The sequence below is a fragment of the Phascolarctos cinereus genome, unplaced genomic scaffold, assembly GCF_003287225.1.
Source record: "Phascolarctos cinereus isolate Bilbo 61053 unplaced genomic scaffold, phaCin_HiC Scaffold_1;HRSCAF=81, whole genome shotgun sequence".
In the NCBI taxonomy this organism is placed as follows: Eukaryota; Metazoa; Chordata; class Mammalia; order Diprotodontia; family Phascolarctidae; genus Phascolarctos; species Phascolarctos cinereus.
In genome coordinates this window covers 188128948-188142334 of record NW_027555514.1, presented here as the reverse complement: position 1 = coordinate 188142334, position 13387 = coordinate 188128948, and the positions used below count along the sequence as shown (strand labels likewise).

The window sequence follows — 13387 nt, the reverse complement described above, 5'->3', positions numbered from 1 at the left end:
TCATATGAGCTGGCTCCAGCACACCCCTGAGTACTATTATTATCTCCATTTTAGAGATGAGAAAACTGAGCCTGAGAGAAGTTAAGTGATTTACCTAGATCAGATAGCTGCTCAGTATCTAAAAACAGGATTCGAAGTCAAGTTTTTCTGACTCCAGGTCCTGAATTCTATTCTATATCATGGTGTTTTACTACATCAATTAATGATGATAAAAGAAGTTCGAGAAAATGTCAAGCCATTTTCCATTTTTCATTCCCTTAGTTCTAATTGAAGTCATCTCAAAATATCACAAAGAAAGAAGAATTATGCTCATTGCCCAAGTTAATTCAAAACAAGGGCATAAAAAATTCCAGAGATACTTCCATAATGAGTTTTCTTGTACGTTAGCAAAGGTACTGGTTGGAGGTCATGAACTACCAATCATTTACTCTCCTCGTACAACAGTATACTCAAATATCCCATGTAAAGCCACAACTTTATGGAGAAAAGCACTTACTCTGCTTATAGAGAAGACCATTCCAGGCTTGCCAGAGCAGACTCCCATAAAACAGTGGCGGAACTGCCAATAGAAAAGGTGTTCACAGATGAATGTAATGAGACTGAGGGCCATGGCTGCCCCCAGCATGTAGAAGACACCTGCCATGTTGTCAATATCCAGCTGGCTACTCATGACCTCATTCTTTTCATTGTGGCAAATGCCAGTAAGCCAGAGAGCTTCCAGTTCTTCCATCTCCCCTAGAGAAAAGCAGATATGGGGATTAGGGATGAGAGCAAAGGAAAGAAGTTATGAGAAAACAGAGAATTATAGGGTGGAGGAAAAAGAATCCTCTGAATAAATATTATGAAATAAAATAAAATGAGAGAGAAAATTAGCAGAGGTTTGTTTTAATTATAATATATTCATTCATCCCTGCATGCATTTGTTAAATAATTATTGATCACCCACTATATACAAAGCAGTACATGCAAAAGTGTATAAGTTACAGTCTAAACTTTTCAGAAACATAAAATTTAGGATAGGAGATAAGACAAAATCAGGAATAACTATAATGCAAGTTAGTCAATTACAGTAGGAAAGGAATGATCACTCCCAGCTGGAGGTAGCTTTTAAGCTACAACTTGAAGGATATACATACACACACACATATGTACATATATGTATGTGTGTGTAATTATGTATGTATGTGTAGAGAAAGACAGAGAGAGAGAGAGAGAGAGAGAGAGAGAGAGAGAGAGAGAGAGAGAGAGAGAGAGAGATGAAGATGGAGCTAGAGTAGGGAGGATATTCTGAACAAAGGGGATAGAATGAGAAAAGTTAGAAATGTGGGAAAGGGAAAAGCTTGCCTGGGAGTCAATGAGCTGACCAGTTTGTCTGGAGTGGGTAGTTTGTGTAGAGAAGTAAGTGAAAGTAGCAATGGGAAAGGCTGGTAAAGACCAGCTTTTATAGGGTTTTTAATGCCATATTACATTTTGGACTGTTTTCTCTAAACAATGATATGATCAATGCTAACCTGATAGTAGTGAATAGGATAGATTATAAGGGAACGGATGGAAACTAGAGTTTATTTAAGAGGTTATGTCCCAGCTACAGGGTTATGGCTGTAGTAATAGAAATGAAGGCACCAATATGAGAATAATTGTAAAAGTGGAATCAATAGGACTTGATGATTAACTGGATATGAGAGAAGAGAGAACTAGAGGGAAGAGTCAAGTGTAATTGTAAAGTTTCCAGATGGGATGAATGAGAGGATAGCAATACCCTTAGAGGTGAATCAAAGAATCACCAAATCTTAGAGTTGTAAAGGACCTTAGAGATCATCTTGTCCAACCTCTCTCCCAATTCATGAGTCCCCTCTATACTGCCCTTGCATGCAGACATAGAGTATATACATATTCACCCATAGTGGATGAGGAGCTCATTTTTTTCTTTAAAATATTATAATACTTTAATTATCCTTTCCGTATACCCCTCCTCCTTCTGATTGAATCCTCATTTGTAACAAATAAGTTCAGTAAAGGGAACAGACACGAAAGCACATTCCTTTGTAAAGCAATCCGTTCTGCTGCTGAACATTAAAAATATGTGGAAATTCTTCCCAATATTGTACCGAAATCTGTCTTGCTATTATTTCCATTCACTGTTTCTATCTCTGCTCTCTGGAGATGATTAATTCAGTTATAAACCTATAGAGTTTAAGGTATTGGCAGGACATCCTAGTGGAGATATCCAGCAGGCACTTGGAGATGTGAGGCCACAGTCCAGAGAATGAAGTCAAACATATTTCAGAAGCATTCTGTTTGAGGCAATAGTTTTTCCTTTACCTAAAAATGCTGATCAAGTTGGATTCATTCCAATTCTCTTTTAGGAGAGGAATAAAAAGGTAAATAGAGAAGCGTTCTCAAGAGGATTTTAAGCTTATTGCTTTTGTAGTAAAAACATGCACTTTAGGGATAAAGGTGAACCAGAGTTGATAAAATGTGACCACCAAATTCAGCCCTCCTCCATCTCAACATTTTTCTTTCTTTCTTTCTTTTTTTATTTTTTAGGCAATTGGGGTTAAGTGACTTGCCCAGGGCCACACAGCTAGTGTCAAGTGTTTGGTCTGAGGCCAGATTTGGACTCAGGTCCTTCTGACTTCAGGACCAGTGCTCTATCCACTGCACCACCTAGCTGCTCCCATCTCAATATTTTTCAAATAAAACTCTTGTGTCTTTGATGCCTCATATATAAAATACAGAAAACATAAAAGAAAAGATGAGAGGTGACTTGGGATACACTCTAACTCTGGCCGAAATAGCAAAGTCCTAAATAATTTCATGAATTTGTTCCATAACCTGCAGTTTGGTTAAACCCTTGAGCTTTGGGCTGTCTAATCTGATCTGGTGTTTCTGAATTTTCCACTAATCATTATACCACTACTGCAAACCTCCTGTACACAGGTTTATTACTTTTATTACCTTTAAGTGACAACTTACACTATAATGCAATTAGAAAAGCACTGATACCAAAAAAAGGACACAATCCAGGTTGATCCTTCTCTTCTCCCTCCAATGTTCAAACATATGTTTATTAATTTCTTAGTTCAAACTTTGATTCTTCCAACTACTGATGTCATTTGGAGAATGGTAATGCAGGTAGATTCTTAAAAGTTCACTTTTCTGACTCTTATCAGTACAAATAAACAAAACAAGTCCTCCCATAAACAAAAAAGTCACCTACAAAAGCCACTTTTTTGACTTTGACTCTAAAGATCTCACTCTATGTGTACCAGGTCCTTCCACAGCTGAATATGCAACCCTGGCATTATTTTTGCTTCCACAATCCATGAGGTGTTCATAGACATTCCTCACTATTGTGAAATATCCAGAATGGGCAGGACAGAAAGCAGGGAAGCTGAAATCTGATTGGCTGTCATGTATGTATCAATAAGTACTTTCCTATCTCCTAACTCACCATCTCCAAAGAGCTGCAGAATGGCAAGATCCACCTGGCGCTTCCATCCGGAATCCTTCTGGATGGCAATGCCATAGCCAGTAGAGGCAAATACCTTTCCACTACCAATAGTCACTAGCTTGCATCCCTCATCTCTCCCTGCCATATAGTTCAGGACTGCGGCATCATAGATGAAGGCATCCAGCTTCCTGAGCAGGGTAGAGAACAAAGAAAACCCAAACACAAGATTTCAGTAAAGAGTTACAACAGAATTTAAATTAATGTGACTATGGAACTATGTTCCTGAAGATACAAGGTTCTAGGTAACTCCATATGGAAAGAAGCACTTTTATGAAAGCAAGGCTTGATCTTTTCCTAAATATAGATGGTAAAATGATGTAGACAGTTCTTTGTTTTCAAAAGAAGAAATACAAATTAGCAACCTCTATGTGAAAAAAGTACTCAGAATCACAAATAATCAGTGGAGTAAAATTAAAACAATTCTGAGGATGTTTATATCCATAAAATTGGCAAAAAGGGCTAAATATGGAAAAACCCAATGTGAGCAGTGCTGTGAGAAAATAGGCATACTAATGCACTGCTGGTGAAACTGTGACTGGGTCCAACCATTAGGGAAGCAATACAGAATTGTATAATTTACAAAAATTTTAAAAACTACTCATATATGATGTAGAAATTCCACTACTAGATTTACTAATGCTCTTCCCCTCAAAAAAGAAAGTCATGGATAGAGAAAAATGTTACAATGATGGCACTGTTCCTGATGGGAAAAATTGGAAACAAAACATGTCCCTAATAATTAGAAAATGATTGTGAGAAATATGGTATATGCATGTATGGAGTATTAGTAAGGTACATATAGAACAACAGAATGTGAAAAATTCAAAGAAATACAGGAAGATTATTAACCAATGTATAATGAAGACAGCACACCCAAAAAATATACAAAAATTAGTATAAATATATAAAGATATCAAGGCAACAAAACATAAATTCAGTTCAGTGGACAATGTTGGTACTAGCCTATTAAGTTATGGTCTTCCATTCTTTTAACAAAAGATAAATTACAAAAATAAATGGACTTTGCTGTTTGTTTAGTGTTTATGTTAATTAGCAACATTTAACAATATTTTTTAAAAGAAAAGAAGACTCAGGTTGGGCCATACAAAAGTATAGTAACAGTATTTACAAAATAGATTCTGTGTGTGTGTGTGTGTGTGTGTGTGTGTGTGTACGCGCATGCGTGCGCATGTTTGGTGGGGAGGGCACTAGTTGTTTATCATGGAGCAAACAAGGCTAACTTTAGGACTCTCCACAAAATTCATTCTATTCAATGTCATCCCAAAGCAAAAGCCATTGGGAGAAAGTGTCAATGTGGTTGTGCATAAACAAATAGATGCATTAATAGAATCATATTAGCAATAATTAAGAAATAGATCAGAAATAACAAACTGTCATGAGAAGCTGAAATGAGAACTTTCATGAATACATTCATGATTGTGTCTGAAAGCATTTCTACTATCTTCTCATGGTTGCCTCTCATAGCCCAGTCCCCCATCCCTATCATCTCCAAAGCCCCAGGATCATCTTTGGCTTCTCTCAGTGAAGAAGTATTCATTTCATAATTAATAGCTATACTACTTCTTCTCTCCCACTTATGCATATTCTCTATTATTCTTCCCTTCTTCATGCCTACCATAAGGTAATCTTTAAAAAAAAAATTGAAGAAAATAAACGTCTCCCATGACTACTGCCAATTTTAAGCCAAAAGCTCTTGGGAAGAGGAAATAATCATATCTCATTAAATGCAAATTTTTAGCACCCTATAGGGTATTCTGGTATGCCAATTCAGGTCAATAAACATTGGTTAAGTGTCTGTTACATGTAGAACATTATATTAAGCACTGAGAAGAGATAAACAATTTAGATAGCAAATCATTTCTTTTTTATTAATTAAGTTTTAGTTTTCAACATTCACTTCCATGACTTTTTGAATTCCAAATTCTCTTCCTACCCCCTCCCCATCCACACTCACTGAGAAGGCAAGCAATTCCATATAGGTTATACATGTGTAGTCATGCAAAACACTTTCATAATAGTCATGTTGTGAAAGACTAACTATATTTCCCTCCATGCTATCCTGCCCCTACCCCCGTTTATTCTGTTCTCTCCTTTGAGCCTGTCCCTTTTCAAAGTGTTCAGCAAATTATTTCTTTTAGGAATTTTAGAAATAAGATTGCTATGAAAGAGTCTGAGCTTAGAGTTCTCACCCTGTCTTCAGAGAGAGCAGTGCATCATCCACACCCCTCTGGTTGAATTTTCCCATGTAGGTATGCATTTCAAGATAATTATTGCGAATGTTCCTCTCTGTGCTACCATTGGGCACAGTCCCAAAGCGAAAGGGGGGTGAGAAGTCATTCGGTCTCTGGAACTGGAGAAAGAACAAAGAAGAAAAGTTAGAGAGACTGTGAAGAAAAATGATTATTTATGGATTTACAATGAAGAATATTTGGCTGAAATTTGCCACAACATATTGTTTCTGTTTAAAAATGACAATATCTGAAAATAAAATTTAATTAAGTAAATCAACATTTGTTAAATGCCAAGGATGTGCCAAGTAGTGTAGTAGGGCAGGCAGAGTGATTTTTATCCTTGACTCCAACGCTTTATTTTCCTTTTGTGATCAGCTCCCATGAATTTAATTTATACACAAAACATAAAGGGAAGATAAAGGGAGAGGAGAAGACGATCCATGACAGAGGCTTGGGGGACATTCATGGTTAGTGGGTGCAACTTGGGTGAAGAAGACTGAGAAAGAATGGTCAGACAGGTAGGATGAAAACTGGGAGAAAGCGATGTCATGAAAACCTAGGGAAAAGAGAATATCAAGGAGAAGATATTATGTCAATATATATATTTTTAAAAAACTTAAACCTCCCTGCTGCAGTGGTGATCCAAGTAATGAAAGAGATGTCTAGGCTACAACCAGCTAACAGAACAATTTTCAAGTGCAATTTTGAAAATGACATTTGCCTCCATTGCAACTTATGGGGCCTACTGATCCTGCTTTGACTAAAAAAAGATATCTCACCAATGGATTCTCACTCATATTTCACAAACTTCTTTTATGGTTACTCTCCTACACAACCTCTGTTTTAGTTTGCTATTTATTTCATATGTAATTTGCTAATAAACTGCAATGCATAATTATTAAGCACACATTGGATGGATAGGTGCTAGGAAAGCTATAGAATTTAGTGAGAAGATATTTCCTTCCTTCATGGAGCATACAATCTTGTAGACCATGAGCTATGATAAATAATATTACATGATAAATGCAAAAGAGAAGGTGCAAAACAAAATGTTATATTAAGTCACAAGACAAAGGTCATGACTAGCTAAGGGGAATGGGGAGGATTTTATAGAGGAGGTGGCATTTGAATTTTGCTCTGAAGATAGGTAAGAATCTGACAGGTGAAGAGGGAGAAAAGGCATTCCAGGCATGAAGCATGAAAAGATACATAGAGTCAGAAGAGCCCAGGGTATATTAGTGGAACAAGATCTAATATATGTTTGTTTGTTTTTTTAATTTATATTTATGATCACTTATTCTCTCTCCCACCAGCCCTCTCCCCTTAAAATTAACACAGGTGAAAACCCCTTGTTAAAAATATGCATAGCCAAGTGAAATAAATTCCCCTACTGGCCACATACAACAATGTGTCTCATTTGACAACCTGAATCAATCATTTCTTTGTCAGGAGGCAAGCAGCATGCTTTAGCATCAGTTCTCTGGAAATAGGGTTGTTCATTGCATTGATCAGCGTCCTTAAGAATCTCAAAGTTGTTTGCATGTTTCTTTATACCTTCCTCCTGTCCATGAAATCTGTAGTACAGTGACACTGGCCTCCTTGTCATTTCTCAAATGCAATACTCTATCTCCAGACTCCAGGCATGTTCACTGGCTGTTACCCATGCCTGCAATTCTCTCCATCCTCATCTCTAACATCTGGTATCCTTGACTCTCTTCAAGTCTCGAATAAAATCTCAAATTGTTCAAGAAGACTTTTTTTCCCTGATTCCCTCTAATTTATCTGTATGTCTTATTTCTACAGAGTTCTTTGCATGCTAACCTCCCCATTAGATTGAGAGATCCTTGAAAGAAGGGACTCTTGGGGAGGAGAGGTGTGATTGACTTTCTTTGTATCTCTAGCACTTAGTACAGTATAGGTGCTTTATAAATGCTTAATGATTTTGTTGAGGTCAGAGTTGGGAGACCTGGTTCAGGTGTGAAAGAATTCACTTAGACTTTCTCTATCTCCATTGGTGATGAGTTCAGGGAGGACCCCAACAGGGCCTAGTGTTCTGAAAGAATTCACTCAGACAGTCTCCAAGTTAAAGAAAGGCATTTTTGGGGTGATGCACCGAAGCAGGCCTGCTCCCTGTGAGGCAGAGCCCCAATGGGCTCTACTCCATGGGGGAGGCAGAGCACAGGCCAGGTGCTGCTCTGGGTTAAGGGAGCTTCCCATAGGAGGCAGAGGCAGTTACCTAGGTCAAAGGTATGGTTTAAATGCAATTTTATGGAATGGGGGAAGGGGACAAGAGAATAGGAGGAGCAAGCATGGCTCCAAAATGCCTGGGATATCACATAGTCTAGAGGTGATAAGCAAAGAGAACAAGAAAGGAGAGGGGAAGAGTTGTTCTGGAATTGAGGGTGCTTTGTGAAAGCACACAGACAAGTCCGTCATGGGGGCTTCAATGCATAGTCTTCCTTAATCATTTTTCTGGCTGATTGCATCCTGCATCTCATCTCCCTTCTCATGTCCTGCTTGCTCCATCTGCCTCAAGCACTCTTCTACCTCATCAATTTGACCTATCTTTACTTTGCTATTTTTATTGTAAAAGTTGTCCTTCTGGTTCTGCTTACTTTACTCTATCATTTCATACAAATCTTCCAAGGTTCTCTAAAACCAACCCTTTCATCATTTCTTACTGTTCAGTAGTATTGATACACTCAGTATATTCCATTCATCCATTCTTCAATTGATGGGCACCTCCTTAGTTTCTAATTCTTTGCCACCAAAAAAAAAAAGAGTTGCTATATATTTTATACCTATGGCTCTTTTCCCTCTTTCTTTGATCTCTTTGAAGTATAGACCTAGGAGTGGTATTGTTGGGTCAAAGAGTATGCACAGTTTAGTGACTTTCTGGGCATAGTTCCAATTTGCTTTCCAGGATGGCTGGACGAATTCATATCTCCACTAAATGTTTTTTTTTCCTTTTTTCATAGCCCCTCTAATGTTTGTCATTCTTTTTTCTTTTGGTCATTTTTTGCCAATCTGATGGGTATAATATGAGTTGTTTCAATTTGCAGTTATCAAATTATTAGTTACTTAGAGCATTTTTCATGTTTGTTGGTAGCTTGGATTTCTTCCTTTGAAAACTGCCCATTCATATCTTTTTTCAATTATCAATTGATGAATTTTATTTTGTGAATTTTATTTGGCTCTCTATATGTCTTAGAAATAAGACATTTATCTGAAAAATAAAGGTATTTTTTCCAGTAACCTGTCTCCTTTCTAATTGCATTGGTTCTGTTTATGCAAAAGCTTTTTTTTAAATTTTATGTAATCAAAACTTTCCAGTTTATCCTCTTTGACTCTCTCTCTGTGTCTCTGTCTCTGTCTCTGTCTCTCTCTTTCTCTCTCTCCCTCCCTGTCTCTCTCTGTCTCTTGTTTGGTCATGGACATTTCCACTATTCATTGATACAAAAGGAAATTGCCTTCCAACAAGGTCTAATTTAGTTGCATCATGGCTTCCATTTAGTAGAGTAATATGAGATACTGTTGATTAAGGTAGTGTGGCATCATTTTGGAAGATCTTGAATGCCAGGCAAAATTTTGAACTCTCCTTTCTGGCAGCAGAAACCACCAATAGTTTTTGAAAAGAGGAGCATGATCATTTATATGCATAAGGAGGACACTTCTGGCTGGGACTAAGCATACTGTTTATACTTCATATATTAGCACATGTGGTTAAAGTAGTCTGTATATGCACTCTTTAGTTATTTAACATATGCACTTGTTCTAACTCCTTATCCTGGATTATAAACTCCTGGAAGGCAGGGACTGCATCCAGTGTGGTTCCTAGCATAACACTCATGCCCTCTTTCTTCAATAACAAAAATACAAACCAGCAGAGAACCAGAGCTAGAAAAACCTCAGAGCCCATCTTGCCCACCTCCCTTAATTAACAAAGGAGGAAATTGAGAAGTTATATGACTTGCCCAAGTGATGGGCAGGGTTTGAACTGGGATCTTTGACTTCAGATGCAGTGTTTTATGCACTGTACCATGCTGTCTCACACCACTGTCACACCTAGGTAACAAAAACATTTAATATTATTTACTTATTTTTATTTAAAATTATTACACAGTTACTTTAAAATGTCCTATATTAGAAAGATGTCCACAGGAATAAAGGACTTCAGCAGGCTAGGATATTTCCTTCCATGCAGAACAATGCTTGAATTTAGAATACTATCAAATTAATTTAAAAACTATTTCTGTCAGACTTGTACCTAAAATACAGAGTACACTAATAATATTTTTTTTTCTTCCACGCTAAAATAGTGGTCAAGGCACAGAATCTAGGGTGGAAAGCGGAGAGATAAATTTATGACATCAAAACACTGAACATAACCATTAAAGTTTTCCTAAGACTGAGAGATCTTTTCCCGTACTTCGTGCCTCAAAAAGGCAGTTAGTTCAGTCTGGACAAAACCAGAATCAGAAGTGTGTACCACTCGAGGCCACATTGGCCCCGAGACCACCGGCATATGCCTTTTCCTTTGAGACTCCATGCCCCAACTATGTAAATCACTATTTTAAACAACCACAACAGCAGCAACAGCAAATAGACCACAAATCAATAACTGGTAGAGCTTTAATAACAGAGCTTTAAAATGTTCAACTTTCTTGAACCTCAGGACTAACTTTAAGAGTCACCTGACATTGCTGATTGTGTGCTTCTGGAGTTCTGTGGGAAAGAATGAAAAAATAATAATCTTCCAAATTCCTTGATGATCACAAGAAATGGCCTTGTAATAAAACTTACCTCAGGCTGGGAGGTATTAAATGTCACTTATTTAACCCACAGTTGTGATCAATGCTTTCTGGGGCTTTGAGAAACAGTAAAAATTAGCCCTGCCAAGGACTAGACTGGCTAAGAGTCCACCAACTAAGGAAGACCCTAAGAAACAACTTAAACATAACAAAACAAAACCCAGTATGGGGGAGAAAGATTGGAGAACAGAATTCATTCTTCTTAAAAATGGATAAAATCACAAAGCACCCCTAGCTGACTATCTTTTGTCCATTATGGGAGAAAAATAAAAACAACTTTCTCTTTTGCTTGGAACATTTGTTTTTCTTTGAGACAAAGCCTAGGGAAATAGCTAAGACCGTAACTGCTCCATGGAAGGTAAGAAAGAAAAGGAAAAATAATTGAATAGCCAGAAGAGGCTAGAATTCCACACAGAAATTCATTTTGAGACATAAACTGAAGCTGAAGGAGTTTAAAGGATTGGTTCAAAGTCACACAGCTAGAGTGAAGTGAGCAGAACCAGGAGAACAGTATATACAGTAACAACAATATTGTACAATGATCAATTATAATAGACTTAGCTCTTCTCAGCAATGCAATGATCTAAGAAAATTCCAAAAGATTCATGATGGAAAATGCTATCTACATCCAGAGAAAGAACTATGGAGTTCGAATGCAGATCAAAACATACTATTTTCACTTTGTTTTTTTTTCTTTCTCATAGTTTCTCCCTTTTGTTCTGATTCTTCTTTCACATCATGACTAACATGGAAATATGTTTAACACGATTGTACATGTATAACCTATATCAGATGGCTTGCCATCTTGGGAATGGGAGAAGGAAGGGAAGGAGGGAGAAAAATTTAGAACTCAAAATCTTACAAAAATGAATTGCTGAAAACTATTTTTACATGTAATTAGAAAAAAAAATACTATCAAATGCAAAAAAAAATACACTCCAAACAAAGTCATACAGCTAGCTACTGCTTGACACAGGACTAGAATTCAGCCCTTTTAATTCTCAGTCCAAAATTTGTGATTCACTGTCCTCTCTGAAATACTAATAGAGTTGTAATTGTATAGGAGCTCAACTTGGGAGCTGAGCAACTAAAGCAACATGTTAAATCAGGGCTGGATAACATGTGTAAGCACATAGATCTACTGCCCTTTCTCAAAGGAGTGCTACCTTCCAGATCCCTTCCTTTTGAATCCAACACATACTTTATAGCAATTACCATAATCACATACTTTTGCAAGGGTCAGACATTCACAGAATGTTAAGAGAACTGTAATCTCACTTCATCCTCCTGGCAGACAGTAAGGAATAGGAATTCAAGTCTCTGAGCTATTCACATTGCCCAAGACAGCACCATGTTGCCCTAAAGGTGAATTAGTATTGCCAATCATACAAAGGGAAAGAAGTCCGTAACTCTGGAATAAGGAGTGCTTACAGCCAAAATAACTTGTTTGTAATAGAGAAGGGTGTTATGTCTCTTTTTGCTTGTTGTTCCTTTCCCCATATAAAAATCAAATCCGTTGTTAACTCTGGGTAGGGAGAAAGCCAAAGAATCTCAATCTCTCTCTTTCTCTCTCTGTCTCTCTCTGTCTCTGTCTCTCTGTCTCTGTCTCTCTGTCTCTCTGTCTGTCTGTCTCTCTCTCTCTCTCTCTCTCTCTCTCTCTCTCTCTGTCTTTCTCTCTCTGTCTCTCTGTCTCTGTCTCTTTGTCTCTCTCTCTCATCTCTCTCTCTGTCTCTGTCTCTCTCTCTCTCTCCCTCCCTCCCTCTTTTCTTTCCTTCCTTCCCATCTCATTAGTGCCTGACTTCCTGCCTATCTGCCTTCCATTCATATTGATTGTGGTCCTTACCATCATATGCTTAGTACTGTTCTAGGAACTGTCAGGAACCCAAAGAAGCATGATCGTAAGCTCCCACCCTAAATTGGGGGGGGTGGAGTTGAGGAGGAAAGTCTAAATCCGGTTTAAGGCACAATTCCTTAACTTTGTGAGACTCTTAGCAGGCCAGAGGGCATGACTGGGTCTTTTTAGAAAGTTGCTGGAGTGTACAACCCCAAACCAATAATCAGCTCCTAGCAAGACTAAACATCAACAAGAGACTAACTGGCATGAGTTTGATAGTCAACAGGTACCATGAAAGAAAGCTGAAAAAGACATTGAAGAGAGGTCAAAAGGGCATAGGTTAGGGGTTTGGCTTTATTGGTTGGAAGAAATGGACTTGCAGAGCCTGAAAAGAGAAGAGTCAGTAGGAGCATGATAGTTGTATTGAAGTATTTCATGGTTTCTCTTATAGAAGAGGGATATTGTTCTGTTGGGCCCTAAAGGGCAGAACCAGAAGCAGTAGTTCTTGCAAGGCTTGATCTCTGGAAAAAACTTGCTAGCAATTAGAGATATTTGAAAGCTGGGCTACCTCATGAAGTGGTGAGTTCTCCCTTTTTCTTCTTTTTTTAAGACTTTCATACACAGGCTAGATGATCACTTGCTGGTATGTTATTGAAGGGATGCTTTTCATGGAAGTATTAGACTAGATGGCCACTGAGATCCCTTCCAACTCTCAAATTCCGTGTTTCTGTCATAATCTTGTAAGCATGTAACAAATAGTTATAACGCATAGTGCTATGTAGATGGGATGGGAAGTAAGTTCTACAAGAGTTCAAGATGGGACAGGGGAGAAGTCACTTCTAATTTGTTAGTCATAGAAAGTGAGATTGGGTTTTCATAATCAGGGTTGGAAATGGAGGATATAGTGACCTGTTATCATTGATAACAGTCGTATTGGTGAGAATGTTTATTCTTTTAAAGCCTTCTCCCCAAAGAT

The 13387-nt window shown here is 37.8% G+C and overlaps 1 protein-coding gene across 1 annotated transcript in view; it reads right to left on the bottom strand.

Moving 5' to 3' along the window:
• The window catches only part of GRIN2B (glutamate ionotropic receptor NMDA type subunit 2B), a 651709-nt gene that overhangs the window by 4574 nt on the left and 633748 nt on the right, over nt 1-13387 (bottom strand). Inside the window, 3 exon segments of the mRNA XM_021001754.2 lie at nt 497-735; nt 3455-3642; nt 5725-5885. Coding sequence (XP_020857413.1) covers nt 497-735; nt 3455-3642; nt 5725-5885 — 588 coding nt within the window.